Genomic DNA, 27,415 nt, shown 5'->3' with positions numbered 1-27,415 from the left:
TCGAATTTTGTATAATATTTGGGAGATATTAGCTCAGTCGGCAGTGGTGACCGCTAGCAATCTAGAGGTCACGTGTTCAAGTTCGGCCTCACTCTTTAGGTTCACCCAGCCTCTATTGGAAAGTGGAGCAATTCACGACTGGATTATTGGCCATAGTTCCAGCCAGGACTTGGCTTAAATTATAGCTCAGTGGGAGCCCCACCAGACAGCGTACCTGGCTCCCAGATTCGCAGTGCATAGCGGTTAAAAAACAGATTGTTCTTAAGTTTTTTTTAAAATCAGACCAATGTAATTTCAAAATGATAGAAAAACGCATTTACACTTGCTGATTCCAGATATGTCAATAGTCAACAAGAGGAGTTATCATGGCTTTTTGCCCACATTTTTTTAACAGGGATCACACTGAAAAATGATAGTAACGTCCAGCTCCCACAAAATGATCAAATATCACGTTCAATGTTTCTTTGATCTTTAAACGTGTGTTCTGGCCAATCCTAGAGAAACCTTGACCCACCATGGCCCGCATCCTTTAATAATCTCAAAGAGATATCAGAAAAATGAGTAATAATGAGGGTGTTTACCGTATATTATACCACGGCATAGTCCCGATAAGATTTCTGGATGGGATAAGACATCTCGTCTGGCAACAACTCCAAATTTCTGTCATTCGAACGCGATGGTTTCCTACTGGCCGGTGCTGATCGTTCTGTGCCTTCTTCCAATTTGTCATGCTGTGAGTTGTGTTTCTTTTGTTCTTAATAAAAAACAATATTGTTTCAGAAAAGCTATTTTGCCGACTTCGTTAATGGAAAGGGACCTTTCAAACAAGCAGATGCCCTAAAATTCATGGACAAAATGACCATTTTGAACAAACTTCAAGCTGATATTCTTGGCATTCCACAACCCGATGAATTTTCAGCGTTGGATTTTGAAGACAAAATTGAAAGCAAACCCGATGAAATTCCGTATCTTTTCGAAGGAGACATGGTACTTACCGATGAACAAATGGATTTGATTATTAAAAACGTCCGTGATCAATACTGGGCTCGCAAATCTTCAACTAATGAATTCCTCTACGCAATTCGTGGAAAGAGATCAATGACTTCATTCTTGTCAGAACGTTGGTCATTCCCAGTGCCATACTATATTGATACATCATCAGGAGGTGACTAATATAATTAAGCATATTGTCATAATATTGATTTTCAGTAAACACGAATGCGGTTCTGGCCGGAGTAGCAAAATGGGAGCAGGAAACGTGCGCAAGATTCACAAGATTGAATAGTTATAGTTCCTCGTCGAGGCAAAATGCCTTAAGATTCATATCTGGCAACGGGTGAGTGAATTGTAATTCAAAAACAGTTAATCTTTGTTAAGATTACTATTTTAATAATGCAAATATTTAAAATTCAGCAATTTTTTAACTGTAGGAATTAATGCAGTTATCTCAAATGCAAATTTTATTTTTTGAAAAATGTTCCACTTGGAATTACGGACAGTTCAAGCAGGTTATATATGATTCTCTCCGATTCAAATTTTGAAGATTGAAAATAGTGACTTTTCACAGATTTTGGTGTTGAAATGGAAATAACAAAAATAGATGACACACAAGGCATATATATTTTATTGTAAATTTGTTACATTTTTAGCGCAGTTTTTTAAAAATACTTTAAACACTAAAACAAAAATATTTGTTAACTGTGTAGGATTAATAGAGTTTTAAGTTTATAAAAGTTTATCTAAAAGCTGTAAAATTGTATTTCTAATTATAAATTAATCGAATAAATTCAAAAAAATCATAACAGTTTTGAGAAACGCTGAAATTTAGAAAAAATAATACTAAAAGTGAACAGTTAAAATTCGTATTTTCGCTTTCTGCCCTGACAATTTTTTTGTCCAAACGTACACATTTACATTCCGTGATTGGGAAAAAACTACAGGTGTTATTCGAATATTGGCAAGGTGAGCCGATTTCCTCAAGACGTGTCAATTGGATGGGGATGCACCTCGCTTGGAACAGTGTGCCATGAAATAGGTAAACGTCCCAAGCCAAAATAAATTGACACAACTCATTTTTCAGGTCACGCCCTTGGATTCTACCACGAACAAGCTCGTTACGATCGTGATGACTATGTTTCAATTCTCACCCAAAACATTCAAGACATGTATCTTTCTCAATTTACGAAACAGTCCGCATCTAGTATGGTAGACTACGGAGTTGGCTACGATTACGGATCTGTTATGCATTATGACCAGGCGGCGTTCTCCTCTACCGGCGGAAACACAATTGCTACACGTGATCCAAACTTTCAAGCAACTATTGGGCAGAGAGTCGCTCCATCTTTTGCAGATGTCAAGAGAATTAACTTTGCTTATTGTAATTGTAAGTTTTAAACTATCACATAACTGATTCTTAGTTTGAATTTTCAGCTACTTGTTCTAATTACCTCGACTGTCAAAATGGTGGGTACATCAATCCAAATGACTGTAACAACTGCAAATGTCCACCTGGTTTCGGTGGACAACTTTGTGATGTTGCCGGAACCAATAGTAATGGGTGTGGTGCAGGAGATATCACTGCGACAAGTTCCATTCAAACTATTTCTGCATCAGGTGCCTTGACTTGTAATTATGTTATCAAGGTGAGCAAATTGTATTTACCTCGAGATTTTGGAATAAGTGTGCTGATTTTTGAAGATTTTAGATTTATATTTTCGATCAATGTACACCAAAGTTGTAAGATATTAAATTTCGAACATAATAACGATGACAAAGCCGCTATGAGCTTGGCATTTGGCTCTAGCTTCTTGTCAAGTTTGGCTCAAATAATAGTCACTTGGATGAGAAGTTGGCCAAAGGTGGCCAAAGGCTGGGCTAAACTTGGATTCTGACTGCACCAAAGTTTAACCCAAGTGTCATCCAACTCTTGCCAAACGTTGGATCAAACTTTTCTTGGTTTTTTTAAAATAGGTCTTCCAAGAAGGCGCAACTCTAGCCCGACCGCTCCACACTACGCGAGGTCCCGCGCAGTGTCGGCCGCAGTACACAGAGTGTGATAATGTGGGCGCACAGGCGTGGTGTGCCCTTTTTTGCGCCTCGCCTTCGCGGAAGGCCTAGTTTCAAAATTGGGCAAGAGTTTGGTGAAACTTGGGTTAAACTTTGGCGCAACCTGAATCCAAGTTTTACCAAAGTTTTGCCCAAGTTTAGCCAGCTTCTGATCCAAGCTTTTTTTGGCCAAATTCGGACAAGAAGCTAGAGCCAAATGCCGAGTGATAAAATCAAAACGTCTGTAAACATAAAATATAAATAAATTCTTTAAAATTTACGATCAAAATTTTGTGGTCTTGTTAGAAAACACATCATTTTTACTTTTATTGGAACTGAAACAGTTCTAAACAGAATTTCGTTAAAAATCTTGAACTGACATCATTTCTTTCAGGCCCCAGTTGGCGCAAAAGTCTACTTCCAAATGACAGCTGCCACATTCTCCCGATACTCTCCATGCACCACCAACTACCTGGAAATCAACTACGGAAGAGATTTCAGCAGAGTTGGAGCACGATTCTGTGCATCTTATCCAACTATCTCCTTATCTGAAACCAATACTCTTGTTGTGATTTATAAAGGAGTAAACGGAGCGAGGTTCTCATTGAACTATCGTTATGATCCTGTAACTTTTTCAACATCTGCCCCAACAACCACTTCCACCACCACGACCACGGCTCCAATAACGGTTCCAACCGTTTCCCCAACTACAACTACTACCAGGCAAACCACAACTACCGCTCGCACATCTACAACAACCACCACTACCCAAGCTCCACCTACGACCACCACGTCAACATCGCAATGTGCATCCTGGTCGGCTTGTTCCGCACAATGTGGAGGATGTGGAACTCAATCGAGAAGGTGACTGAATGCGATTTATTCTGATACTTATTTTATGAATTACAGATGCGGTACCTACGTGGAAACTGTCTACTGTAACACCAACCCATGTACTGGAGGATATTGCTGCCGTCCGTTCTTCTACGTAACATCGTTCGGCACTGGATACTGTAGACGGCCAGGAGCAGATACACCAGCGGCTCCACAACGATATGTTGAGCAGAGAAAAGGCTAACTTTTAGATAATTTCTCAATGTTCTTTCAATACCAATCTCAACAGTATTTTGATCAATAACAATATTTAAAATTTTAATTTATCTAATAAATACCTTTTTTCATCTTATTTGCAAACTTTTTACCCTCAAAAATATTAAAATCTATCCAAAAAACTTTAAACGAAGACAATTTCTGGAATTCCAATCTGACGTAAGATCCGATTCTTTTTTCAGTAGTTTTTCAAGAATAATTTTCAAATCCTGTTTTTTATAAAATGACGCTATTTCTACATTTCCAAGAAAAGAGGAACCAAAGCCAAATTATAATAAGTGATATTCCCAAAGGATTATGTCAAGAATCCACGCCAAGAAGAATACATGATTCAATTTACAAATCTATTATATGACTCCCATCCGGCATCAGTCAAATCTAATAAAATGTAAGCTTTGGGGGCTTTTCAGTGGTTACGGTCATCAACACAATAGAAGTCAATTGCAACAATGTTGAGCATTCAACAATGTCAAAGTTCATAAAACCCTTTATTAAATCGTCTTGTAAACTTGGCTTTTATCAAAGATCGGAAGCAAAGTGGCAGTGAGAGAGAGAGCGGCGTGTGTTTGCAAATACCGTATGACAATGGCTAATGAAGTGTCATCATTTAATCGTATGTTTTATGCTAATGGATATCAAACAATATTATGGAAAAGTGGAGTGATATGTAGAAAATGTTTAGAATAAAATCGGCAAAACTAAACATATAATCTAAATTCAATTTTTTATGTGAATAAGAACCAAGAGGTACTTATGCAAACAATGTAAAAAATATTTAAAAAAGTCAGATGGGTGGCACCAATTGACCGGTCTCCTTTTTGTTACTAGCATAAATGAGTGGAGAAAAAACCACTATTTGTGCCTACTGTACTTAAAAAAAGGGTATCACCAGTTGGCAAACTTTTGGAATTATATTACTTTAAACAATTTAAAAGTGTGTGTTTTTTGAAAAAAAAATTTAATTTACAGTTTGCATGTCATAATTTTGAAAATCAGTAAAAAAACTTCTCCGAGTATTATTTTATGGTCAATTACTCAATTACTTATCTTAAAAAGTTTTAGGTCTTCGAACATGCATAAATGTTCCAAAAAGAAAACAACTACAAATTTTTCAAAAACTTTTTAGATGCTGACAAAAAACAGAAAAAGTTTAAAAATCTATTTGTAACTTTATTCATTTATTCATTTATTCTGAGTATGTTTTCGATTAAATTCCACAAAAATTGAAGCGAGTACCTGTTAAATACACACATTTTAAGTTATGAATTTCAGCCTTCAAAAGCTGTCTGGTAATTAAAAAAAATGTTGAAACAGTGTCCGGGGAAGAAAAAATGCACGATAGACAAGTTACGTACATGATCTTCTTTCCAACCTGTGCCAATACTTTAAGCTATGTCAGACTAGAACGGTTATCATTTTCTTTTTTTTCTGAATTTCAGGACAACATCTCAACAAACAAACAAAAGTGTTAGTGGCATCTCAACTTCATCTCAATTATAAACGCCAATGAAATCTATTCAAACAACAAATTGGCTTATAATCTGCACAAAACCTTCGCGCGAGCAATCATCAAATTAACTGTTTAATCCATCACAGCTCTTCTCCTCTTTATTAACTCGTGTCCTCCAGAAGTGTTCTGAAGTGCTGGTAGTGTGGTGGGTGCCTTCGGGCGGTGTGCTGGAGAAGTGAGAGAAGAGAGGGGGATGGAGGGGCCGAAAACGAAGTTATCGCAAATTTACATTGTAGAAAGGAACCATTTTCAAGCGTGCTGGACCTCGGATCCGCCAGCTTTGTCTTTCCCATTTTTCCCTTTCTTTTCTCAATTCTTGTAAAAATAATAGTTTTTGTCATGTGAAGTGTATTGTTTTTTGTGTGAGTAGCTAATGTTTACAGGAGAGGGGTACTGTAGAATTTCAAGGTACAGGGTGAGGTACGGAGGTAATGAGTACAGAGAAAATGTAGTCTAGAACGTGAAACATTACACATTTTCCAGTTAGAGGTACAATAAGGGACTCAGTTCTCATATACATATGCCTCATAACTCATATACATATGCTTGAAAATTAAAAATAGGATAACAGTATTTAAGCATGAGCATATGCCTTATAATGCTATAATTTCCAAATATCACTGTAAAACGTTTTATATATACACAGTCAAAAAGCTTTTACCTATCATAATTTTGAAGTCGACCAAAAAACTTTTTCACTAGGAGTAGTATATTTTAATTTTTTTCCAATTGTTTTTAATAGTAGTTCAAACAAGCGGCAATACTCTAAGTACCTTGAAGCCCAAATTTTTCATATATTAAACAATTTACCAAAATTTGATTGCAAAGTTTGTTAAATCTAAAGTTTTCAATTTTTTCCTATAACATTCAATCACGTTGGATTATCTTAAGTTTATCCATACTAAAGATACTCTACATATTTATTAAAATTTCAAATTGATTTTGAAAGTTTTGATACATCATTTAGGTATTTAAAAAATCTAGTTTTATAGATTTTATATATAAGTTTCTGAATACGTTCAGGTAACAATTTAAAAATTTGTTGAGCTCAAAAACATAATTGTGCTGGAAACCATAAAAATTTTGAAATGGATTTAAATTAAGGATTTAACACGTTTGCAATTTTTTGAAATTTCTTGCCTTGCGTCCCGTCCAACTCTGTTCGGAGAGGGGTCGGAAGTGAACAATCAACATTCTAAACAGAACACGAATTTACACATTTTCAACATTAAATATTGTGCCCCATCGTCCATCGTCAACCGTCACTTTTCACCTAACTTTCCTCTGTAAAAAGTTCGATCTAAAACATTGTATCATCCAAAGTATCAGCACGATGTGTTTGTTAGCACAGTGTCATATGATGTCGAATAAGAATTCATGGAAAAAAAAAACGTGTTTGGTTTTTCTTGTATTCGTTTTTGAAAATGCTCAAACTAGGTATTCAGTGTTCCGTTATTATTAGAAAAGTCGTTTTGCTTCACTGAACTAAACTAACTAGGAACTCTTGAATAACTTTTGAAATATTGAGAATTTGCAAAATTAGTTCACAGTTCATGCTTGACTTCATTCACCTTCCTACGAGTTCTTGCAATCATTATATCAGCGTAAGTTGCTATTTCAGTAGGGTCACATAGGAGCCATCTTGAGTATCAATTTCGATTACCGTATTTCCTCGCAACTCATTTTGGCTCCGCCTACTGTCTCTCGTCTATTTGTGCGCCGCCTCTTGTTGGCCACTGAGACGAGGGAGGACACGCATAATATAGCACGCGTCTGTCTCTCTTTCTTTTTTTTTTCGGAAATTTACCATTTCCTCATTCAGGTTTTCTTTTCTCTCTTACGTTTATTTTATGAGTAGGGTTTCCAGTTCTCGGTTTCTAGTTTCTTGTTTTCAAATTATTTCCAAAGTTTTCCCGAAATTATTTGTATTTGGTATTAATTTTTTCAAAAGTTTTGTTAGCATACATTGTCTTTCAGCGGTATGACTGACCTCTCTTGTCTGTATCCTTCACTTTTATGCACTGAAGCTGCAAAAACATCTTATGACGAAGACACAACGTCTGTTTCATCTGGTTTAAGCCCTCCGGGCTCTCCAGTCGATCTACAAAACTCGCTGGATCATGTGAAACGGCCGATGAATGCATTTATGGTTTGGAGCAGAGGACAGAGAAGGAAAATGGCACAGGTGCATTTTAAATATTTAAATTTTTTAGGTTATTATGTAAGTAAGTAATTTATTCAGGATAATCCAAAAATGCACAATTCCGAAATAAGTAAACGGTTGGGTGCAGAATGGAAACAGCTATCAGAGCAGGAAAAACGACCATTTATTGATGAAGCAAAACGGCTCAGAGCTTTACATATGAAGGTAGTTTAATTACATTTTTCAATAGTTATATTATTAATTTCTATACTCAGGAGCACCCAGACTACAAATACCGTCCACGAAGAAAGCCAAAATCCTCCAATCTGAAGCAACAACCTCGTTTGAACATCGCCATGCCAACCATCCCGCCACAATCACTTTTCAACTATTCCACAGCATTCGACTCATTGAAAACCCATGACCTCTCCCAATACTACTCATCATTCTTCCAATCGCCCGTATTATCCGGCTCAACCTATGCTCCATACAATATGATGGCTGCTTATGCGAGACAAGCTGCAGCCGTGGCTGCTGCAAGTCAAGTGTCGGCTTCAACAACGCCAACAGCTCCTGCCACGTAACTTGCTGAATTGTCATGTACGTTACACTTTTTTTTGAATTGTTTAATAAGGTATAGGTATTTTGAATTAACAGAAAAGAGAAATGTTGATCTTTGAAGAGCCACATAAGAGTAAAAAATGTATCATAACAATATATTAGTCATTTCTGTATTTCTAAAATTTCTAGAAAAAGTCTTATATATGTGTTATTGACATTCAAAACTTTGAAACAAATTAATCGGTGTAGCTGAAATCCCAAACTACCGCAATCCCATATTACAGTAGTTGATTCCATTTTTGTTTTATTTTTAAAAAAAGTTACAGTCGATAAATACACAAATGTGTTGCTTATTTTTGTGAGCTTATCGACAAAAAATAAGTCAGCGGCTGTAATGAACAAGCTACCCAAATTTGAAAATATTTTATTTGAGGCTTTCCATATCAAAACTTGAATACGCAATAATAATTTTTGAAAAGTTTTAACATTAAAATTTAGTAGTTTAGGCTCACAATATTTGAGAAATTTTGAAATTTTTACTTTTAAAGATTAAGTTAATTTTAACGGTAGGCAAAGCTTTTGGGAAGAATATATCTTACGGTTTTTGTTGGCTTGATGTTCCGTTGAACTTCTAGTTGACGTTTTGCTCTTAATTCTTATCTAGTCTTGTTTCAAACTATACAAATCGCCCAACAATTTACTACACTTCAATTTTCAAATATCAACTTTCCCACAAGTCATTCATTCCTTTTCTTCCGCTATAAAGACATTAGGTGGTCGGTCACTTGTTTCCGACCGAAATCGGTTCATAACCATAAGAAACGCGTCCAAGTGTAAAACCCTCCTTTCCCCCTTCTCTTTTTGAATTAACACCACCACTAAATTCGACTCCCGCCAATTTGTGTATTGTGCACCTCGCGCACTTCCGGTTACACACGGTTACATTGTTCCATGCCAAATTCTTATTATTTTCACTTGAAGTGTATCGGTTTGATTTTTTCCAACACACAAAAAATGAATGAATGAAAAGGTGTGAGTGTATCATGCGCGAATAAGTCGAATAAGTCGCGCGCTTTGTGTTGAAATGTACTGTTTACTGAATGATTGACATATGTGTGCAGTTTAGATTTGAAGATGAGCAATGATTCCATTTTCTTATCGCTTTCGGAGAAAAGACAATAAAAATGACTCAGAATAATGATGAATAGTCTATATGTGTTTGGGAATTGTGTTTTACTTTGTATTTTAAACTACCATCTGATTTTCAGGTTTGCTCAATACCATGCTTCACCTTCAATGAGCAGAATCTCCCTACAAATGCCATACAGACAAATTGATTCTAATTTTTCGATAATTTTGATTCGAATGTGCTATGTGCAACCTACCTGTACTTTTCTATTTTGCTGTATCTTCCATAAATGAAATATAAAATTTTGTGAAGAAATAACTACAAACTTTGGGTTTTATCAATTTTATCTATTTGTCAGCTGCACTCAAAAGCTCATCACCAGGATACGGTATTTTTTTTAACGGTTGTTCAAAGTGTGCCTGCCGCAAAAGTGTACAAGAATAAATAGGCGCCCAATGTAATGTTAGTATTCAATTTTTGCGACTTCTATTGTACAACAAATTCAATACAATAGATTGAATTGTTCAAGAACAAACTTCCAATTCATTGTTGGTTGAAACGAATGAATAGAATCAAGGAAGGAAAGAAGGTATTCAACAACTTTTACTCCTCTCTCCTTTATTTTCACCCCCACTGTCCCTTGCCATTGATATTTACCATTTGCTGTCCCCTGTCACCTCCTCTGTCATTGACGACCGATACCCCCATGGAGTTACATTTTTTTTTTCGTTGAGGTTGCCTGAACAAAGAGAACAATGTCCGCACTTAAAACGCCTAATCAAATCGGTTCACACGCTGAGAAAAAAGTTGAGGGAAGTCTAAACCATTTCATGGTCATTTGTTAGATGGAAATTTATAGAAACAGGTCATGTTGCGAGAATTTTTCGACCTTAAGTTAATACTCAATTTATCTAAGTTGAAACATAAGATTTATAACTGCTTATGACATAATAATGAGCAACTTGAACATGACGCTACAGTATTTTTACCATTAAACAAAAATTAACAAGTGCTCCAGTGAATCCACGACTTATAATTTGGTCTTATCCAAACCTAGTCAAACCTGGCTATGTGAACATCAAAACTTGAACTTCCTCTTTCGAGAACGACACATCATTTAAAACTTTTTCAAGCGTTACTTTACAAGCATGAAAATATAATTAATTTTTGAAAACACGACAGAAGCACTATATGGTTGAACTTACTGTGGACGCCTATGTACTATGCACATTAAATGTAATTTTGAAACTGATAAATTTAATGTTTAAAAAAATCTCATGGGTCAGGTGGGCGTTAGATGTTTCAATATTTTGCTCTTTTTCGCTCAATTTTTGAGATATCAGGATAAGCTTGTAGATACAAAGATTTATTGGTATGCTGAATCCAATTCCGATATTAGTTTCCCATGAAAAAAGTTCGTCAACACCCGGAACCGCTCAAGTAGGCAACCAAGTTTCCGGTTGACGAAAAGTTGCCGGTTGCCCAAAGTATGTGGTTTGGGTTCGGCAACTTTGGCAATTGCAGATATGAATGCCAAACATTTTGTAGCTCAGAAAAAAGCATTGAGAAGTTGTGAAAAATGCTAGCATTTCACTGTAAACAATAAAACGACCATACTTCAAAAATATAATTTCAACGAAAAAAAACCTTGAAAAAACTTTGGCAACTGCCGGTTGCCAAAATTTTTAGGGTTCGGTAACTTCGGTAATTGCAGGTTGCCGAAAATCTTGGTTGCCGCACAGCCCTGATATACACTAGGAATATATATATATATATATTCCAGGTAACAGATTTTTAAAATAATTCAAGAAAATTGAGACGGTCCATGAAAAGCCATGTTTTATAAATCACTATTTAAATATATGCAATTGAAAAAATAGTATAAAAACTTGTGAAACACGTTATTTTAATGTATTTATTTGGTATTTAAATTCAAAATTAAGCACATCTGTCAAAATAGTCAGAAATTAATGTTATAAACACTGATATGAACACCTTGCGCCGCACAACAGTTGTCAAGTATTAAGGAAGTACTGTGGACTTACCCAACATGTACATACTCACCAGTCAGCTAGATATGATATTAAACAAAAATGGAAGGCTTTCACATAAAATTGTTACACATTTTTCATTGGTGACAAACTGTCTTGCAATTTCCAACTCAACTTCACCAAGTACTCCACAGTTCCATGTGTTGCCTTTTTGTCTCAAGGTAGCCCATAATTGTTTTCATCTAACGGAAATTTGAAAGAAAGACATACCAATACATACACAATGGTAATTATCGTATTGCCTTTGCTTCGCAACGTAGTTTGCTGACACTCACCCTCACTGTTTCTGGTTCTCATTGCATTTAAAACGGGCATTTTTGCTATTTTCTGAGTGCAATGTGTGTATGTATGTATGTCTAAGGTCAGAACAAAAACTCAATGAAAATGAGGACTGTCAATCATCTGACTGGTTTTTGTGGAACAATATTGAAAAAAGTAGTGGAGAATTTTGGACGATGGAGTTTTGAAAATTATGAGCTTGGACAGGAAAAAACGTTTTGCAATGAGCAACTAGACATGTGACCTACAAGATAAAATTTCCGGAAATTCATATATATACATATATATATATATGTGTGGGCATATTACAAAACAATAAAAAATTTTACTAAATACGATGCTAAAACCAAAAATATATAGATCCTTGGCATCCGAGGCAAAACATCCTAAATCACTGCAGAGTTGAACGCTTTTTACAACAAACATTTAATTATTTCATTTGTTCTTTATTATATATTAGGGTCACTTGTAGCATAAAACAATGCCGTATTGAAATTCCAAAAAAGTTTATTTTGAACGAAAACATTGTGTCTAACTAGAAGAAACTACCAAGCGGCAACCATTAAAATGTCATGAAAAGAAGTGTTTAAGGTGTGATAACAATACGTGAAAAATAAGAATAGGTAGATCAAAAACGTGATTTTTTTACAGCTCCTTTCTAGACTTCTTTCCCTTTGGAGTTGGTGGTGGTGCTGGTGGCTCTGGCTCATCATCATCATCATCTGAAATTATTTTTTATAGATTTTTAGTTGAAAAAGTTATTCACCATCAAGAGAAATAGATCCGGAAAGAATCTGATCGATCCATGATTGGAGAGCCTCGAAGTTGGAGTCGGAGTGTTTCTTTGGATCATCCAAATTCACTTGAGACATATCGAACCAGATTCCTTCTTTCTGAAATATACATTCTATTAATTGACAAATAAAATAGAGTCTGCTACCTCAGAAATATCAATAAGTCCGATTTGAGGTCCTTCCTCAATATCGATTCCGAACATATCCTCCCACACATCAACCATAAGTGGGAACTCATCAGGGTCGACAAGAATGATTTCCAGGGTTCCAGCGTGCTCGGAGTTCTCATCGGCGATCTTGTCAAGGAGCCTCTTCATGGCTCTTCCCTCACGGGTTTCCTCGTCAACGAATGCCAAGATCATTCTCTCCTCCTCTTCGGGATCTCTCTGGAGCACGATTATTTTTTTCTAGCAAGGATATAAACTTTACATACCCAAAGGTTGAAGTAATTGTCAAGGGTGAGTTTTTGCATAACTGGCTCCTTGTTCTTCTCAACCCAGTCTTCGAATTCTTCCTCGGTATCAGCGGAAGTTGGGGCGAAAAGTGGATCTTCCTCAAATGGTCTGCGCATTTGGACCTCTCCGACTCTCTTTAGTCCGACTTTGCGTGCCCACTAAAAATACATTTATTAAAGAATATCGATTTTAAGTTATTTTTTTTCAAGTACCATATTTGATATTTAAGCGTGAAAATTGGGGTACATATAATAATTCAAAAATGAAAAATCAACATCTATTATACTTTTTCATAATACATTTTTGAAAAAAAATGCTCTCAACACTTACTTTAGATGTCACAACTGCGAAGAATTCGATCTCTCCCATAAAGTCTTCAGCGGCTTCCTCGAACTCCTTGAGAGCTGAAATTCTTTTAAAATTTATGCATGACAGCTTGTTCACATTCCGTACCAACTGATCCTGGCTCAAAGTATCCAATAATTCTGACACATTCGTCATCCATATTTTCAAACTCTTCCAAGTCATGTTCATCATTGATAATAGTCACTGGATCGTCTGGGATCTTAAATTGAAAAATAATTTATGGAATTAGCAAAAACTTAATAAATAACGTACATCCATCAGCCATGAAACAAAAGTTTCTGGATCACGAACACCATTGTACTCGATCTTGTAACCATCCTTGTACACGTGAATAGTGTCCTCTCCCTTTTCAACTTCTGAAATTTTGAATCAAGAATTAATGAAGAATTAGAAGGTTAACCAATTCTTAAATGTTTTTTTATTTAAATTAAGTTTCCACAAGTTTTGTGAAGCTTCGACAACATAAAATGATTAATTGGTAAAAATAATATTCGATTATGGTCCATTCTCGGAAACGTCACACTACGTGCTAAATGTTAAATTTTCCGTGAATTTCAAATTCTGAACTTTTATAAAAATATTTTATAAATCAAATTAACAAAAAAAGTAAAATTTGACACCTGTAGCAGCCACTATGAATGAGATCGTGACGAGACCCACTTTAAAAAATCAATTCATGACTTTAAACGGACATTTCAAAATTTCGTAGCATTACAATGTGGGTACATATAAATGAGATATGCACCAACTTACGAAAAAGAAATGTACAATCTTGCCAAAAAAGATATGTACCAACTTTCAAGAAATGGAAAAATATGAGGTAAAACATCATATTTCTATTTTTACTTTTGGCATAGAACAATTAATTTTTAGCAATACGTACGTTTCAATAATTATAACCATGTAATACAAATATTGAATTTTTTGAAAACATGACACAAAAATATGGAATATTTTTTAAGTTTTTGTGGAACAGCAAATGTTTACCTTCCTGCTTCCTCAAGCGATGTTCTTTGGTGGTGTTGACAGTGTAAAAGTTGTATCCTCTCTTGGTCATAATTTGAGCAGACAACTAAAATTCATAAATTAAAAATAAACTATCAAATTTTGAATTTCACCTGAAGGAAGCACTCATACTGGTCAAGCTCTGAGTCGTCCTCTTCCACGTCGTTGAAGAACACTACCGATTTGGTGTCTTCAGCGAAAACAGTTCTGTTGAAGTTCTTCTCGGTCAGAACCTGCAATTATTGATTTTTTTTTGTTGAGTGAAGATGAATATCTGTTGCAGTGTAATATGATAGGTTGGTTCGAAAACCCCGGATGTCGAAAATTTTGTTATAGGTCAAGTTTTGCTAGAATGACGCAATTGTTTACTGACATTGTGAAGTTAAATTAATGTCTTGTTATTGAGTAATTTAAGTTAAAGAATTAAATGAAAAATGATGATCAAGATAGTCGAGAACAATTGTTCTCAAAATTTTTTAGTTTTGAACTATAGGAACTAACTATAGGAATCTATAGTCTGCTTAGAAGTTGTTTTTATTTAATTATTGATAATTTTAAACTCAAATATTATCGAAAAATACGATCGCACAATTTTCTCATAATTTATTTTTGATCTACCTTGTTGACGAGGCTCCTCCCCTTCCTTCGACAAGACAGCCACAACAAAATAACAACGGCGACAAGATTGGGGGCGGAGACAACAGGTAGATCAAAAGTAAATTATGAGAAATGTGTGCGATCGTATTTTTTCGATAATACTAATGAATAATGTTTCAAAAAAATTTTTTAAAAAAATCGCTTCTAACCAAATAACTATTAACTATACCTTCTAGTTAGTGGATAAATTGTTGAAAAATCTAGAAACTTGTTCAGTTTTGGTATTTTGGTAATTTTGGATTCTAAAAAGTTGATTGACTCTAAAATAATATTTTTATTGGCAAATTTGAACGGAAAAAAAGCCTAAGAAGGAAAAAGAAAAAAAGCCTGAAAGTTCACTGGCAATTCTCGCCAACTCTTGCCAACTAAAATTGACAAAATTGACAAAATTCTCATTTATTTCTATGTACATTCATTTTTGATTTGTAAAAAAAAAAACAAAATCGGTAGTTTTGCAGATTTTCAGAAAAGATTTGCAGAATGGACAAAATAGACATTATAAATCCTATATCCAAATAACTCACCTCAGTTCTGTCGAATCCGTCGTATTCGAGATCTGGATATCCTAAGAACATGCATTCCAAGTCTTCGTTTTTGGAGATGCCTGCACTTGCAAGCACAACCACTAGCGCAAGGCTAGCAAGTTTGATCCAAGTCATTCTAAAGACAACGCAACTTATTTTTTGCTGTAGAAAAAAGCGAGAGATAAAAGGAAGGAAGGATGTGCATGGAGATCTTTTCAAAAAAAGAAGACAAAAAAGTGACACGAAACAAGGATAGAAAAGTCAAAGGGTATAGTGTGTGGAAAAGGTCCGCGCTAGCTGTTGGCGGCTGCTGCATTGGCACTGATGTTCTTCTCTTTGATCGCTATTCTTACACAATTCCACTGCCATCCGCGGGGCCCCGCCAGCTTTCGTTGTAAAGGGGGGAGCTGAGAATAAGCTTGATACCGAGGTAGCGAAACGAGCACAGCAGGAAGCTCCTGAGGCGCCTTTTCCTCCGGTGACTGATTGACTTTACACTATATATTTGTCGAGATGAAAACAAAAACTACGTGAAAGAAGATGAAGAAGCTGAAGGAGTGTGGGCGAGATTGGAGGTGAGGCAACAGTGTTTGTGGGGGCAATTGGAAGAGTTCATATCTCTAATAAATCAATAACGTGAGGGGAACATGCAACTTTCCAACTTTTTTCATAGCTGGCAACTTGAAAATAACCGTACAAGCATTCAAGTAGATGTTTGCATAGGAGAAAAACACATGAAACATGATATCATTCCTCACACTGTCTACTTTGAAAATTTAAATACACTTAATAAAATCGCGCAGCCGACATTCACTGAGACTCGCGTCGAACCACAGTAAATCCGTTTAGGGCGTTACATAGAATCCATCAAAAGTTTACCACCAAAAACACTTTATTCTCATATTTAGGCTTAGGAATTACCACTTTAAAATGTTATTGAGGATCGAAAATAGTGTAACAATAGTAAAGAAACATAAGTGTTTGAGTTACAACTTTTCGGGGTTCAGCTACTGTAAATTAATTAACTGAGTTCTGGATTAAATATTTAGTTTCGAAGTGTCTCTAAATTTCGGAATAAAATTGTTTTAAAAATATGTTTCAATTATAATTCGAACACGGAAAAATTGTTATACTGAAGGATATCTTCAAATTAGAGGGAATTAACAGAACAGAACAAAGGTAACATGATTTCCAAGTAACAGCTCATATTTCGGTGCCAACATTTTTTTGCACCGAAACATTTGTTTTTAAATCAACTTTTCGCAAAAAAAAAGTGTTCCTCATCTGCCCACACATCTGGCAAAGAATATCTATAGCATTCGGCTTTCAAAAACCAAACGGCAGTCTTCATCATAACCAACCGACTGACGTCACTGCTCGAAATAATTTTTCATCTTCGACGTAGAAATTTGCGAAATGAAATCAATCGGTACCGCTAACTAATACTGCCATTCGCCCTACTCCTCATCTTGCTCAATAAATCGGCAAACATATCACCCTCTACCCGCTTGGTAGGGGGGCACATTTATCCGAATTTATTTGCGTCTGCGATCACTCAAGCCAACACACCACACAAAAACTTGATTTTTCAAGGATTGATCAGTAAATCAGCGATCGGGGTAGTATTATGGGATTTGCATTTCGTTTGTGGAATTAGTGAATTGACGTGGCAAGGAAGAATCTGGTAAAGCAAACGTTTTATGTGGTATCGTTGAGAATCTGGATTTGGAAATTGAAAAATAAAATATAAAAATTCGAATCGTAAATTGATAAAATATAGTGGTCCTTGTGAAATTGCTGTGTACTCCAAAAAGTTGTTCATTTCTTGAAAATTGAAAACTGGCCTTATTTTTATGCCTAGGTATGGTTGAAGTGACTATTCAAGCAACCCCACAAGTAACAACATAATATTACAATTGGAATATGACATGTCAAAAATCGAGGATCTAGGAGTTCAAGGGATAATTGTTTTCACTTTAAAGTTGTCACTTTTCAGAGAGAACACTTTTTGTAGGTTCACATTGGCACTGACGAATAATGTGAACAGTGGAGATTTTTCTGGAAAAATAAGTATTTGTTTGAGCTAGGAATTCTCTAACATACGTTGTTCCATTTTTGCATATCATTTTCACTTTTCTCTGCTTTTTCTTCACAGCAGTGCAACAATTCTGAAAGAAAATAACAGCTTTATTTGAGAATCAGAATAACATGAAGATTTCGATTTACCTGTTCGCCTCCACAGTAACCATTACACTCTGCTATCTTGATTCTGTCAACCGATCTACACTCATTTTCTATATGATGCCTTCTGAACTTTTGCTTGTCACATTTGATTCTTTCTGGAATAAAACATTTTAACTTGCAAATACTTCCTACAAAAAAACGCACTTTCATCACAATGCTCTCCTGAAAAATGAGAATCGCATTGGCACATGTAGCCTTTTGGTGATAGGGCATTATTCGTGCACTTTCCGTTTCCACAATCGATGCCTGTAACATAAAAAAAAAGGGTGAACTGATTTTTTGCAGGAAATCGCACCTGCACAAAAGTTTACGGTCGCAGAGCAGCTTTGCTCTGTGTTGACGTTCTCTAGAGCTTGTTGCAAATTGATCGGCACTTCATTTATCGTGATTGAACTGATACAACCTTAATACCGTAATTTTTTAAAACATCATAATGAAAAGATGACAATTGATAAAATCTCCAAACTTTTCTCTATAAGATATACAAATTACAGACCAAAAGCGAAAGTATTCCAGTTTTTTCAAAAATCTTTTTACGTTCTCTAACTTCCGAAGAACTGTTTTCTAATAGAACGCTAGAATATATTTTTCAGATTCTCGAAAAAACAACGTTAAGAAAAATGAGTGAAATTCCTGATATCTGTTCTTAAATGTACTAAAGGGATGTGCGGCAAATTTTGAAATTTGCCGAACTCGGCAAATTCAAAAAATCGTCTGTTTTATTATTTGCCGAGCACGGCAAATTCGGCGAATTCAGCAAATTTGCCGTCGTCTCATAATTGGTAAATCGTAATATTTTTTGAAGCTCAAAAAATCCCAAAATAATGGGTTTCTCTTATGTTTTTTCAATACCAATAAAGCCTTATAAATGCAATGAATATTTCAGATATTTTCCACTTGTCCATCATTGCCTTTTTATAACTAGTAAAATTTTTTTCTGAAACCACACCAACTCACCTTTCAAACTCTCTGAATTCTTCACGTGGAACCTTCTCTTTGCATCTTGAGATTTTTCGATTGGCAGTCCTCCGATATACAGCATTTCTTTGCCTTTTGTGATTAGCTGGTCAGATTTCCCACTGTTCTCCACAATTTGAACTGGGTTTTTATCAATTTGCAAAAAACACTTTCGTTCCGAGGTTCGAATGGAGATCCTATGCGGTAGCCCGTCATTCACTACAAGTTTAGAGAAATATAAAATTAGAACAATTAGATAAATGTGTTACCTTTCACCGAACTGTACATATGGCTAGCTGGAAAGTTACCAATATAATAAACCAACTTTACCCTTCCATCATATAACTCAGCAGATACAAAATGGTCATCTCCATAGTACAAAAGTATTCCTATTCTGAAAATGTAACTTTTTAGACGGAGAGCATTAATAAGTCACATACTTTGAAGTAGTTCTCAAAGTCATTGTAATTGTCCCATCACTTGCTAATGGGTCTAACGCAAGATACGCTCCTGGATTCTTGAACCCGACAGACATCTGTCTATCACAACTTGGACCGCTGAATCCTTCATGACATTTGCATGTGAAATCAGAAGAGTTTTGGCTAGCAACGCATTCTCCCTAAAATTATTTTTTGAATTCAAAAAAAAATTGAAAAATCTAACCTGTCCACATGCAGATTGTTGGCAAGCATCGGTTTTTTGATACTCCATATCCATCATTGGCGGGATCTCACAGTACTGTCCAGCGTATCCAGGTCTGCACAAACAATCGTAAGAAAGAATTCCATCCTAAAAAAAAGTAATAATCATTTGTGTTTTGAAGGTTTCACACTCACCACACAACTTCCACCATTTTGACATTCCACATTCTTGCAGTCGTCAATGTTAGTTTCACAGTTATTACCAGTGAAACCAGGAGAGCACATACAACTGAAATTGTGATGTAATAGGCAATAGATGTTAATTATTGTGTCACGCATTTTAAACTTAAATTGAATTTTCGTTGATTTTCCACGAAACTTAAACTTGATAAGCCCGCCTTTTTTTTTTAGAAAATCACGGAGAAAAGGCAAATACCAGGTCCCCCAACCAATATCAGGCCGCTGACATCTTACGGGTTCCGCGCGCCACTGTGTTAAACTCGCAGTGGGCGTGGTGTCCCGCCAGTCGCGAGGAAATTATAGTGACGCGCGGAACTCGGTTGATGTCGGCGGTTGATATTGGTTGGGGTTTCGATTTTCGTGATTTTCAGACAAAAAGGCCGGACTTATATTGGGCGTACACGCAACGTAGTTTTTATTATTATTTAGAGTGTACAATTCTCTCTTCCGGTCAAGGATTAGTTTTTAAACCTAAAGTACCAAAATCTTACACGGGCTTTGTTTGTAAGAACTCAAAAAAGTTCCATAACATTATGTTATTTATTGTAAAATTAATGTTTGAAAAAACAAAAAATTTGTAAATTACCTGTAAGAGCCATTAATTGGAATACACTTTCCATTATTCTCGCATGGATTCAACTTTTTAGTGCAGTACTCCAGTTTATCCTCGCAGTGTTTCCCTTCGTACTCCATTGGGCAGTCACAACGATAAGAATTTATCTGAAAACTTTGAAAATTCTTCAGTTCCTCCGAACAAAATCTTACCAAATCTACACATTTCCCTCCATTTTCACACTTGGAGTTCACACAGTCGTCAATATTTTTCTCGCAATAATCTCCTTCGAATCCTTTGTTACAATAACAGTTGAAGCGACCAGCTTGTGCAACTTTGCATGTTGCATTGTTTAAGCATGGTGAGCCGTAACAAGCATCGATTTGGTTTTCGCAATGAACACCATAGAATCCAGGAGTACAATTGCATGTGTATTTTCTGCTGCTCGTTGTTTCACAGATGGCATTGTTTTTGCATGGAGAATTGAGACAAAGATCGCATTTTGTTGCAAGTTTTGTTGGAACTTTTGAATCGCATCTTGAAGATAATTAGTTCGAAAAAAAAAATATATATACTAAGTTACTTACGTAAACTGATAGGGTTGTGCAGTTAGCAGAAGTTGATTAGAAACCGTATTTGGGTATTCACATCTTGCAATTCCAGCTTCAATAAATTTAGATTTGATCCATTTTGAGAACCATGCCATATTGCAGTCGCAATAAAGCGAATTGCTACCAACGGCTCTAAAATTCTCAGATTACAAAGACGGAAAATCAAAGAAAAAAAAGATTTACATGTGAGTGATACTAGTCAGATTTGAGAATGCGGATTGCGGCAGGAATGAGATATCGTTACCATGAAGGGAAAGAATGCGAAGAGCGTTCAATCCATTGAAAGCAAGAGGTTGCAAGCACTGGAAATTATTCATTATTTGTGTTGGTCTTGAAAATATCTCAATGATGGTTTGAATTTTCTGAATTGAAAAAAAAACTAAATATAATGAACATGAAATCTCAAAAATTGAACAACATATACTCGTATTTAAATTGTCAATAACAATTTATCATAAATTTTGTAATTTTGTAAAATTTTGTAATCAAACTGATAAGAAATATAGAAGCTTTCACATATAATTCAAAAACTTTGCCGCCAGCAGGGGTCGAACCTGCGACCTTGGGCTTATTAGACCCACGCTCTAACCGACTGAGCTATGGCGGCTGTTGAGAAAAGTAGCTAATCAGGTTGAAAAGAGATACGTGATGGTATAAAAGTTATAATAGGTAAAGAAGGAGTAGTGGATGGTGGCAAAATATTGACAATCTGTTCGGTCCGAAAAATTGGGGATGTACCGAAAATTTTATTCCGCTGAAAAATAAAACAATCAAAATATGCAAACTAAATTTGTTTCTTGCTCGTAAATTTGAAATTCCACTACTTTCAGCCACTTTTGCTTTTTCATACTGTGAGTTCCATTAATTTTCCCATATCCACTACCCCTTCTTTTAGTTATTTTTTGACTCACCCTCAGTTTGTTGTAGCTTATGATCAAAGTTGATAACCGAGTCAAATTGGAGAACGTATTATTTTCCAGAGATATGAGTCGATTGTGTGAAAGATCTCTGAAACTCTCTACGTTCCCGCTACCCTCAATCAATCAACTTACAGCTTAGTAAGAGAATACAACCGGTTCAGATCATGAGCTGGGATTTCATTGATATAATTGGCATCAAGATAAAGCTCTGTAGTGTCGAATGGTATTCTACTCGGGAAACTGGTGAGATTTTTGTTTGAGCACCGGACGACACGATCCAAACAGGAGCATTTTGGTGGGCAAAGGTTACTGTCATCAGAGCATGTCTCTTCGGGGAATGCTGAATTGTAAATTCTTCGATTCAGTTTGTATAAAACAAAATGTGATACCTGCACACCGTTGCTTATCTGACTCATTATCGCTGTATTGAAATTGCTGGCATGGTGGAATGTCGATTGAATGACTAGAGTTTGATCGAAGCCAAGACATTAACGGAAGGATTCGGCAATCACAAAGCAAGTCGTTACCGATTACTTTACTGAAAACGTAGCATTACGTACATACCCTTTTAAAATTTAAAACTCACATTTCTCTAATACGGGTAGCTTTGTTGAAAAATATAGAAGAGAAGCATTGAATGTTATTTCCTGATAAGTCTCTGAGAAAATGAAACATGGTTAACTTTTGTAGTACTTTTCGCTGCCTCAACTTACAATATTTCCAAATTTGATTGCTCATCCAAAACCATACTTGAAAAATGGTGTAGTTTATTGTCATTTAGTCTTCTGAAAAATTTTATTTTTGAAAAATTGGAAATAGGAAAACACTTACAGTTCTCTCAACTTAGAAAGTTTTTCGAAACTCTTGTCGTTGATGAATGTGATGTGATTGTTTGACAAATCTAGAACTTCCAGGTTTTCTAGGACATGGATGTTAGAATTGAGATCGACGGTAGAGATATTGTTTCCAGATAAGAGGAGTTGTGTTGCAAAGCGGGGAATTGAAGTTGGAATAGTGTTAAGTCCACGCTTGCTGAAATTCGAGCGAGTAAATGTCAATTTTTGTATATTTAGGTACTTACTTGCAATCAACAGTTGTACCATAGCAATCACATTGAGTCGGACAAATTGAGTCGATAAAACAAGAGTCGGCGTACATGCTGACAAATGACTCGGAACCTGGAAATTGAGTTATATTGGATTCATTGTTTCCGAAATTCAAGGAAATAATTTGAAGTATTTTCCGGTGGTAGGACTGTTTGCTGGTTTACTAGAGATTCCGCAACATCTCAACTTTTGGGAAAATTTGTAGTCAGTTAAAAACTTTTTTTCAACGTAGGAGCTACGTTGAAATTTCAGATTGGCTACATGTGCAGTAAATGCAATATGCTCAAAAACTGGGTGCGAAACTTTGGTCAAACTTTGGGCTTTCATAGGAAGCATGAGCGGTTTCAGAGCCTGACGCCTGCCTCCAACCTGCAAACCTCACGTCAAAGGCTTGGTGTTTGCACCACATATGGCGAAAGGCGGTTCTTTCAAAGCGGCCGACAGTTTTCGGGTTTCGCGCAGAGTTATACAGGAGGCAAGGAAGGTGTTTTCGCGCCTGCATAAAAGCCTTGTTCAAAGCTTTGTGGCAAACTGTGTAGATTAGCGGTATTCTACGGGTTTATTTCATTTGTCTTATCTAATTGCGCAGATTCTGTTTAACTTTTTCAGGAAGCAACGCTCCTGCTTTTGATCTCACCTTTGCATTTGAACTTATTTGGCGGTAAAGTTGCAAATTTCTTTTTTCTCAGCCGTTTGGGTTGTTCACATCTTGCTCCACTTGTTTCAATATTCTTCTGTAAATTTATTTGCGCCAGCCATTGCAAATTGCAATCACAAATCAGTGGATTCTTGGCAAGATGCAGTGTACTCAAGCTGGTAAGATTTTGAAATGTTACTTCACTGATTGACTTGATATCGTTATCATATAATGACAACATGCTCAACTTCGGGACATGGTCAAATGTTCCCCTCCGAATGCACGTCAATTGATTGGCATTGAGGAGTAATAATTGTAAACTTCCAAGTCCCTCGAAAGTATCCGATTTCAAGTCGGTTATATTATTCCCGTAGAGCACTCTGGAATACAATTTGATGAGTTCGAACAAAAGTGACACCAATGAACTCACAATGTGTGCAGATTGTGAAGACCGAGAAACGCTTTCGGTTGGATTTCAGTGATTATATTTTTGCTCAGATCTCTGAAATCAGAAAGATGCAAAAACTGAAGACGCTAGATGAAAATAAACTTACAGTCGTGTCAAGTTCTTCAGATTTTTGAAGGAGTGAGAGGGAATTGATGAAATCTGATTTTGTTCGAGTCTTCTGAAACAAAAGAAAAATTTTCAGAACATTTTTTGACACTTCTTGGCACTCTTGGAAAGTTTACAGGTTCTCTTTTTGTTGTTGAGTCAATGTTTTTTTTTCTAAGACAATTAAATAGATAATATTGTTAACTTCCTAGAAATACGTTGTCTTGATGTAGTTTTAAGTTTTAAGAACGACGCTCAAAAACTTTAAGAGATTCTGCAACTTCTAACCAGATTAACAGCAACTTTTCGAAATTTTTAATTAAACGTAAAGCTATTTTCTTTAGAAAAAGTACTTTAAATTGGAATTTTTGAGCAATATGAATTTTGTAAATTTTCAAAAAAAAAAGCGTCACACATCTCTGATACTTTCAACACTTTAAAACAAAAATCACGGGAGGCTTCACAAAATAAAACCAAAAATTTCCCTATTTCATGTATAAGTTAACCTATTCAATTCATTTGAAAAAAATTTACAAGAACTTACATTTCTGTGGTAGACGGTGGAAGGTTTGTTGGTACGTATGTCAACCCGGAATCCCGACAATCTACAGTCGTTCCAGTGCACGTGCATGGTAGTGGACAAATTTCCGCAGTTTCGCAGGTTTTCTTATATCTACGTTTTCGGTTTCCGGAACACGTCATAAACTGAAAATTTGGAAAATATTTAACAACGTTTTTTTCCTTCAAAGTTAAAATTTACCTTGTCTTGGAGAATTTCTATCGAGGACCCTTGCAAGTTGAGTGGAGTTGCACAAACTGTTTTATTCTGCCCCTCTGCTTTTTCTAGCCATTTTCGCATCCATCTCAAACGGCAATCGCAATTCCAAGGATTATTGAAAAGGTCCCTTAAAAGCAAACTTCTTTAAACATTCTATGGTATGCTCTTTTTTGAAAACAAAAACAAGCAACTTACAATTGTCGGAATCTTGCATTTGAGGGCTCTTCAAATGTTGTTAATCGGTTTCCATTCAGTGTAAGTACTTCTAGAGACACCCAAGAAGAAATCACATTGTTCTCAAGACTAAAAGAAGAGAAAGGAAAATAGAATAGCCGGATTGAAAAAAACTTACCAGAAGATATGATTTTTATCCAAGTTCAAGACTTCCAAAAATTCAGGACCTTGTAGTTGTGCGTCAGAAACCACTGTTATGTCATTTTCACTCAAGTCTCTGAAAATGAAAATAATAACTAATTTGATTTTTTTTTGAAGAATAAACGTACAAGTGAGTAAGTTTCAGATTGTTCTGAAACACGTTATCTGGTAAATGGCGTATACGATTTCTGCTTAATCGCCTGAAAACTAGAGTTTATTGGTTTTCAAGACTACGAAACTTACAGCTTTTGAAGAAATACCAGAGAACTAAAACTTTGATTGTGAATAGTGACAATTTGATTGTCCATAAGTTGTCTGAAATTTAATATTTAATTGAAAAAAAACGGGTTGTTTTGTTTTATTTACTGTACTTCAAAGTGAAGGGCTGTGTTCTTGTTGCAAATATGAACCGACAAAAATATCGCAAAAATTGCTCTATTGAAATTGCGCCAAAAAAATTAATTTGAAGCCATGATGTTATACTAGACGTTAGTTGAGTTTTTTTCAGTTTTCCCAAACAAGATCTGATCTTAGGGATATTATCTCAAGTGTTCAAATGGTTCAACTTTAAAATTCGAGTGGTTTTAGGCTGTCCTATCACGGTTTGATCTACAAAAAATGCTGGAAATTTTGGCCCACAAAAAGTGACGTCAGAACGTTCTTAACCATGCGAAATCTGTTGAGAACCCTGCGTATCAACTCCCAACTAGACCTACGTAGATCAAACCAAAAAGGGACACTCTGACACCAAGTGAAACTTACAAAGCTTTTAAATTCATAAGACTGCTGAAATCGTTCGGTCCGATTTTGGTTATTTCATTGTCTTGTAGATCTCTGTAAACAACATTTATAATTTTTTCAACCATGGCAAACTAACAATCTAATTGTATCATTCGGGATATTTTGTGGAACTTCTGTGAGTTGTTGGCCAACACACGACACAGTTCGGTCCACGCACACGCATTCTGCCGGACACGTGGCACTTTCAGGTATAAGTAGAATAAATATGAAGCAAATCAGCATTCCGACATCCACAAATCCTTGGGGACAATGAAATTAGTAGTTCAGTTCTGCAAAATGAAGTTTAGACAAGTGGCGGGTGGTCCACTAATGTTTTATGAGATGTTTGTCTTGTCCTCCCATCCTGCCGGTCCATTAACACAACCTCGTGGAGACACGATTTATGTGTGGAATGGCGGTGGTTGTGAGGGAAAAAAGAGTTGGGATAGGGGTGGGTACGGACACGAAAACTTTCCGGGAAGGGTAGAAAAAGAGAAGCAGCAGAAAACTAGAAAGAGCGAATGTTTTAGTGTGATAATGAGACATTGGGATAGAAGACAAGTCCCACTTTCGTGCATCTTCCACACACCACTTAAACCAACACAAATGACAGATAAAAGAAGAGTTGTAGACTTGTGTGTGTGTGTGTGTGTGTGTGCCGGATGAGAATGAGAATGAAATGGGGTAGGCGGGTGACATTGAACACAATGATGATAAAGAGATTCTGTTCTCGTGTCTCGGAGCAAAACAATTGGATGGATGAGATAGCTATACTGATGGGTGTGTATACTAACTATTACCATGTGCACTTATTTAATATTCATCGGGAATGATAAAGTAGATGAGGAAGGGAAAATGTGCGAGGGTTCACACATTGGTTAGTCGTCTTAATACTTTATTAATCTCGTTGTTTGGATAATTAGCGAGAGAAACACAAGCGATATTGGGGGATTCAAAATTGTTTTAAAGGTGGAGTACCGAAATTTGAGACTTTGCTTTTTTAGACCAAAAGACTCCGAAACTACCAAATTTCGTAATGAGATGTTCAGAATGTTTTTCAAAAGAAAGTTATGGCCGCTTAAAGTGTTGAAAAAAAATGGTATATTTTTCAGCTAAAATCTCAAATTTTGGCAACTTTTTAGTTCGTTTATTGGGATGCTTTTTCGGTCGATGCGGGCACAAAATTGTATCATATTTGTGCCCGCATTGACCGAAAAACCATCCCAATTGACATAATTAAGGTAATTAATTGCGAAGACCTACACTAAAAAATGATCAACAAATAAAAATTAAGTTCCAGCCGCTGTGACACCGAAAAGTTGATAAAAGTTGAGATTTTAGCTGAAAATAGACACTTTTTTTCAAAAACGTTGAGCGGCCATAACAAAGTC

The 27,415-nt window shown here is 35.9% G+C and overlaps 4 protein-coding genes and 8 non-coding genes across 12 annotated transcripts; 6 read left to right on the top strand and 6 right to left on the bottom strand.

Annotated features, from left to right (window-relative positions):
* The first annotated feature begins 664 nt into the window (after positions 1-664).
* Positions 665-4,231, top strand: hch-1 (Zinc metalloproteinase nas-34). Its single transcript, NM_078039.7, has 8 exons — positions 665-733; positions 781-1,165; positions 1,210-1,336; positions 1,941-2,035; positions 2,081-2,383; positions 2,431-2,642; positions 3,440-3,909; positions 3,955-4,231. The coding sequence occupies exons 1-8, from the start codon at positions 677-679 to the stop codon at positions 4,121-4,123; spliced, it is 1,818 nt and encodes a 605-aa protein (NP_510440.1). The 5' UTR covers positions 665-676; the 3' UTR covers positions 4,124-4,231.
* A 1,555-nt stretch (positions 4,232-5,786) lies between these two features.
* F40E10.9 lies at positions 5,787-5,953 on the top strand. The gene has a single exon (NR_072575.1). It is a non-coding gene; the product is annotated as an Unclassified non-coding RNA F40E10.9 (non-coding RNA).
* A 1,689-nt stretch (positions 5,954-7,642) lies between these two features.
* On the top strand, positions 7,643-9,812 carry sox-3 (Transcription factor sox-3). The gene is made up of 4 exons (NM_078038.7): positions 7,643-7,850; positions 7,908-8,033; positions 8,084-8,408; positions 9,638-9,812. The coding sequence occupies exons 1-3, from the start codon at positions 7,647-7,649 to the stop codon at positions 8,390-8,392; spliced, it is 639 nt and encodes a 212-aa protein (NP_510439.1). The 5' UTR covers positions 7,643-7,646; the 3' UTR covers positions 8,393-8,408; positions 9,638-9,812.
* A 126-nt stretch (positions 9,813-9,938) lies between these two features.
* Positions 9,939-10,155, bottom strand: F40E10.8. The gene has a single exon (NR_072573.1). It is a non-coding gene; the product is annotated as an Unclassified non-coding RNA F40E10.8 (non-coding RNA).
* Positions 9,958-10,101, top strand: F40E10.10. The gene has a single exon (NR_072574.1). It is a non-coding gene; the product is annotated as an Unclassified non-coding RNA F40E10.10 (non-coding RNA).
* A 1,748-nt stretch (positions 10,156-11,903) lies between the features above and the next one.
* On the top strand, positions 11,904-12,042 carry F40E10.7. The gene has a single exon (NR_072572.1). It is a non-coding gene; the product is annotated as an Unclassified non-coding RNA F40E10.7 (non-coding RNA).
* Positions 12,043-12,319: 277 nt separating this feature from the next.
* csq-1 (Calsequestrin) lies at positions 12,320-15,765 on the bottom strand. Its single transcript, NM_078037.8, has 10 exons — positions 15,630-15,765; positions 14,562-14,681; positions 14,431-14,515; positions 13,696-13,799; positions 13,531-13,642; positions 13,408-13,481; positions 13,056-13,235; positions 12,769-13,008; positions 12,595-12,721; positions 12,320-12,550 (listed from the first exon to the last, which is right to left on the bottom strand). The coding sequence occupies exons 1-10, from the start codon at positions 15,762-15,764 to the stop codon at positions 12,474-12,476; spliced, it is 1,254 nt and encodes a 417-aa protein (NP_510438.1). The 5' UTR covers position 15,765; the 3' UTR covers positions 12,320-12,473.
* A 232-nt stretch (positions 15,766-15,997) lies between these two features.
* On the bottom strand, positions 15,998-16,093 carry F40E10.14. Its single transcript, NR_072571.1, has one exon. It is a non-coding gene; the product is annotated as an Unclassified non-coding RNA F40E10.14 (non-coding RNA).
* A 1,224-nt stretch (positions 16,094-17,317) lies between these two features.
* On the bottom strand, positions 17,318-26,314 carry slt-1 (Slit homolog 1 protein). The gene is made up of 32 exons (NM_078036.8): positions 26,122-26,314; positions 26,007-26,078; positions 25,488-25,559; positions 25,373-25,444; positions 25,222-25,320; positions 25,065-25,172; positions 24,852-24,996; positions 24,636-24,796; positions 24,093-24,164; positions 23,969-24,040; positions 23,539-23,918; positions 22,877-22,973; positions 22,627-22,827; positions 22,509-22,580; positions 22,382-22,453; positions 22,185-22,333; positions 21,928-22,135; positions 21,787-21,883; positions 21,059-21,177; positions 20,852-21,007; positions 20,477-20,801; positions 20,298-20,431; positions 19,667-19,760; positions 19,494-19,619; positions 19,271-19,449; positions 19,100-19,224; positions 18,831-19,049; positions 18,169-18,276; positions 18,018-18,119; positions 17,856-17,968; positions 17,733-17,797; positions 17,318-17,687 (listed from the first exon to the last, which is right to left on the bottom strand). The coding sequence occupies exons 1-32, from the start codon at positions 26,265-26,267 to the stop codon at positions 17,615-17,617; spliced, it is 4,233 nt and encodes a 1,410-aa protein (NP_510437.2). The 5' UTR covers positions 26,268-26,314; the 3' UTR covers positions 17,318-17,614.
* C26G2.7 lies at positions 21,407-21,487 on the top strand. The gene has a single exon (NR_072570.1). It is a non-coding gene; the product is annotated as an Unclassified non-coding RNA C26G2.7 (non-coding RNA).
* Positions 21,409-21,482, bottom strand: C26G2.t1. Its single transcript has one exon. It is a non-coding gene; the product is annotated as a tRNA-Ile (tRNA).
* A 419-nt stretch (positions 26,315-26,733) lies between the features above and the next one.
* On the bottom strand, positions 26,734-26,868 carry C26G2.10. The gene has a single exon (NR_072569.1). It is a non-coding gene; the product is annotated as an Unclassified non-coding RNA C26G2.10 (non-coding RNA).
* Between the last annotated feature and the right edge of the window lie 547 nt (positions 26,869-27,415).

This window comes from Caenorhabditis elegans, chromosome X, assembly GCF_000002985.6.
Source record: "Caenorhabditis elegans chromosome X".
Lineage (NCBI taxonomy): Eukaryota > Metazoa > Nematoda > Chromadorea > Rhabditida > Rhabditidae > Caenorhabditis > Caenorhabditis elegans.
The sequence above is the reverse complement of the archived record's forward strand: the minus strand, read 5'-3'. Positions and strand labels throughout refer to the sequence as shown.

Bases quoted from the DNA above. Each gene is read 5' to 3' on its own strand.
- hch-1 (NM_078039.7), top strand. From the start codon at position 677: ATGGTTTCCTACTGGCCGGTGCTGATCGTTCTGTGCCTTCTTCCAATT. The intron at 2,036-2,080 runs GTAAACGTCCCA...CTCATTTTTCAG, and splicing joins AACAGTGTGCCATGAAATAG to GTCACGCCCTTGGATTCTAC. The intron at 2,384-2,430 runs GTAAGTTTTAAA...TTGAATTTTCAG, and splicing joins TAACTTTGCTTATTGTAATT to CTACTTGTTCTAATTACCTC.
- sox-3 (NM_078038.7), top strand. From the start codon at position 7,647: ATGACTGACCTCTCTTGTCTGTATCCTTCACTTTTATGCACTGAAGCT. The intron at 7,851-7,907 runs GTGCATTTTAAA...TAATTTATTCAG, and splicing joins AGAGAAGGAAAATGGCACAG to GATAATCCAAAAATGCACAA. The intron at 8,034-8,083 runs GTAGTTTAATTA...TTCTATACTCAG, and splicing joins TCAGAGCTTTACATATGAAG to GAGCACCCAGACTACAAATA.
- csq-1 (NM_078037.8), bottom strand. From the start codon at position 15,764: ATGACTTGGATCAAACTTGCTAGCCTTGCGCTAGTGGTTGTGCTTGCA. The intron at 14,682-15,629 runs GTGAGTTATTTG...CAATAATTGCAG, and splicing joins ACGGATTCGACAGAACTGAG to GTTCTGACCGAGAAGAACTT. The intron at 13,236-13,407 runs GTAAGTGTTGAG...ATGTATTTTTAG, and splicing joins TCGCAGTTGTGACATCTAAA to TGGGCACGCAAAGTCGGACT.
- slt-1 (NM_078036.8), bottom strand. From the start codon at position 26,267: ATGCTGATTTGCTTCATATTTATTCTACTTATACCTGAAAGTGCCACG. The intron at 25,321-25,372 runs GTACGTTTATTC...TTTCATTTTCAG, and splicing joins AATCTGAAACTTACTCACTT to AGACTTGAGTGAAAATGACA. The intron at 24,997-25,064 runs GTAAGTTGCTTG...TTTGCTTTTAAG, and splicing joins AATGCAAGATTCCGACAATT to GGACCTTTTCAATAATCCTT.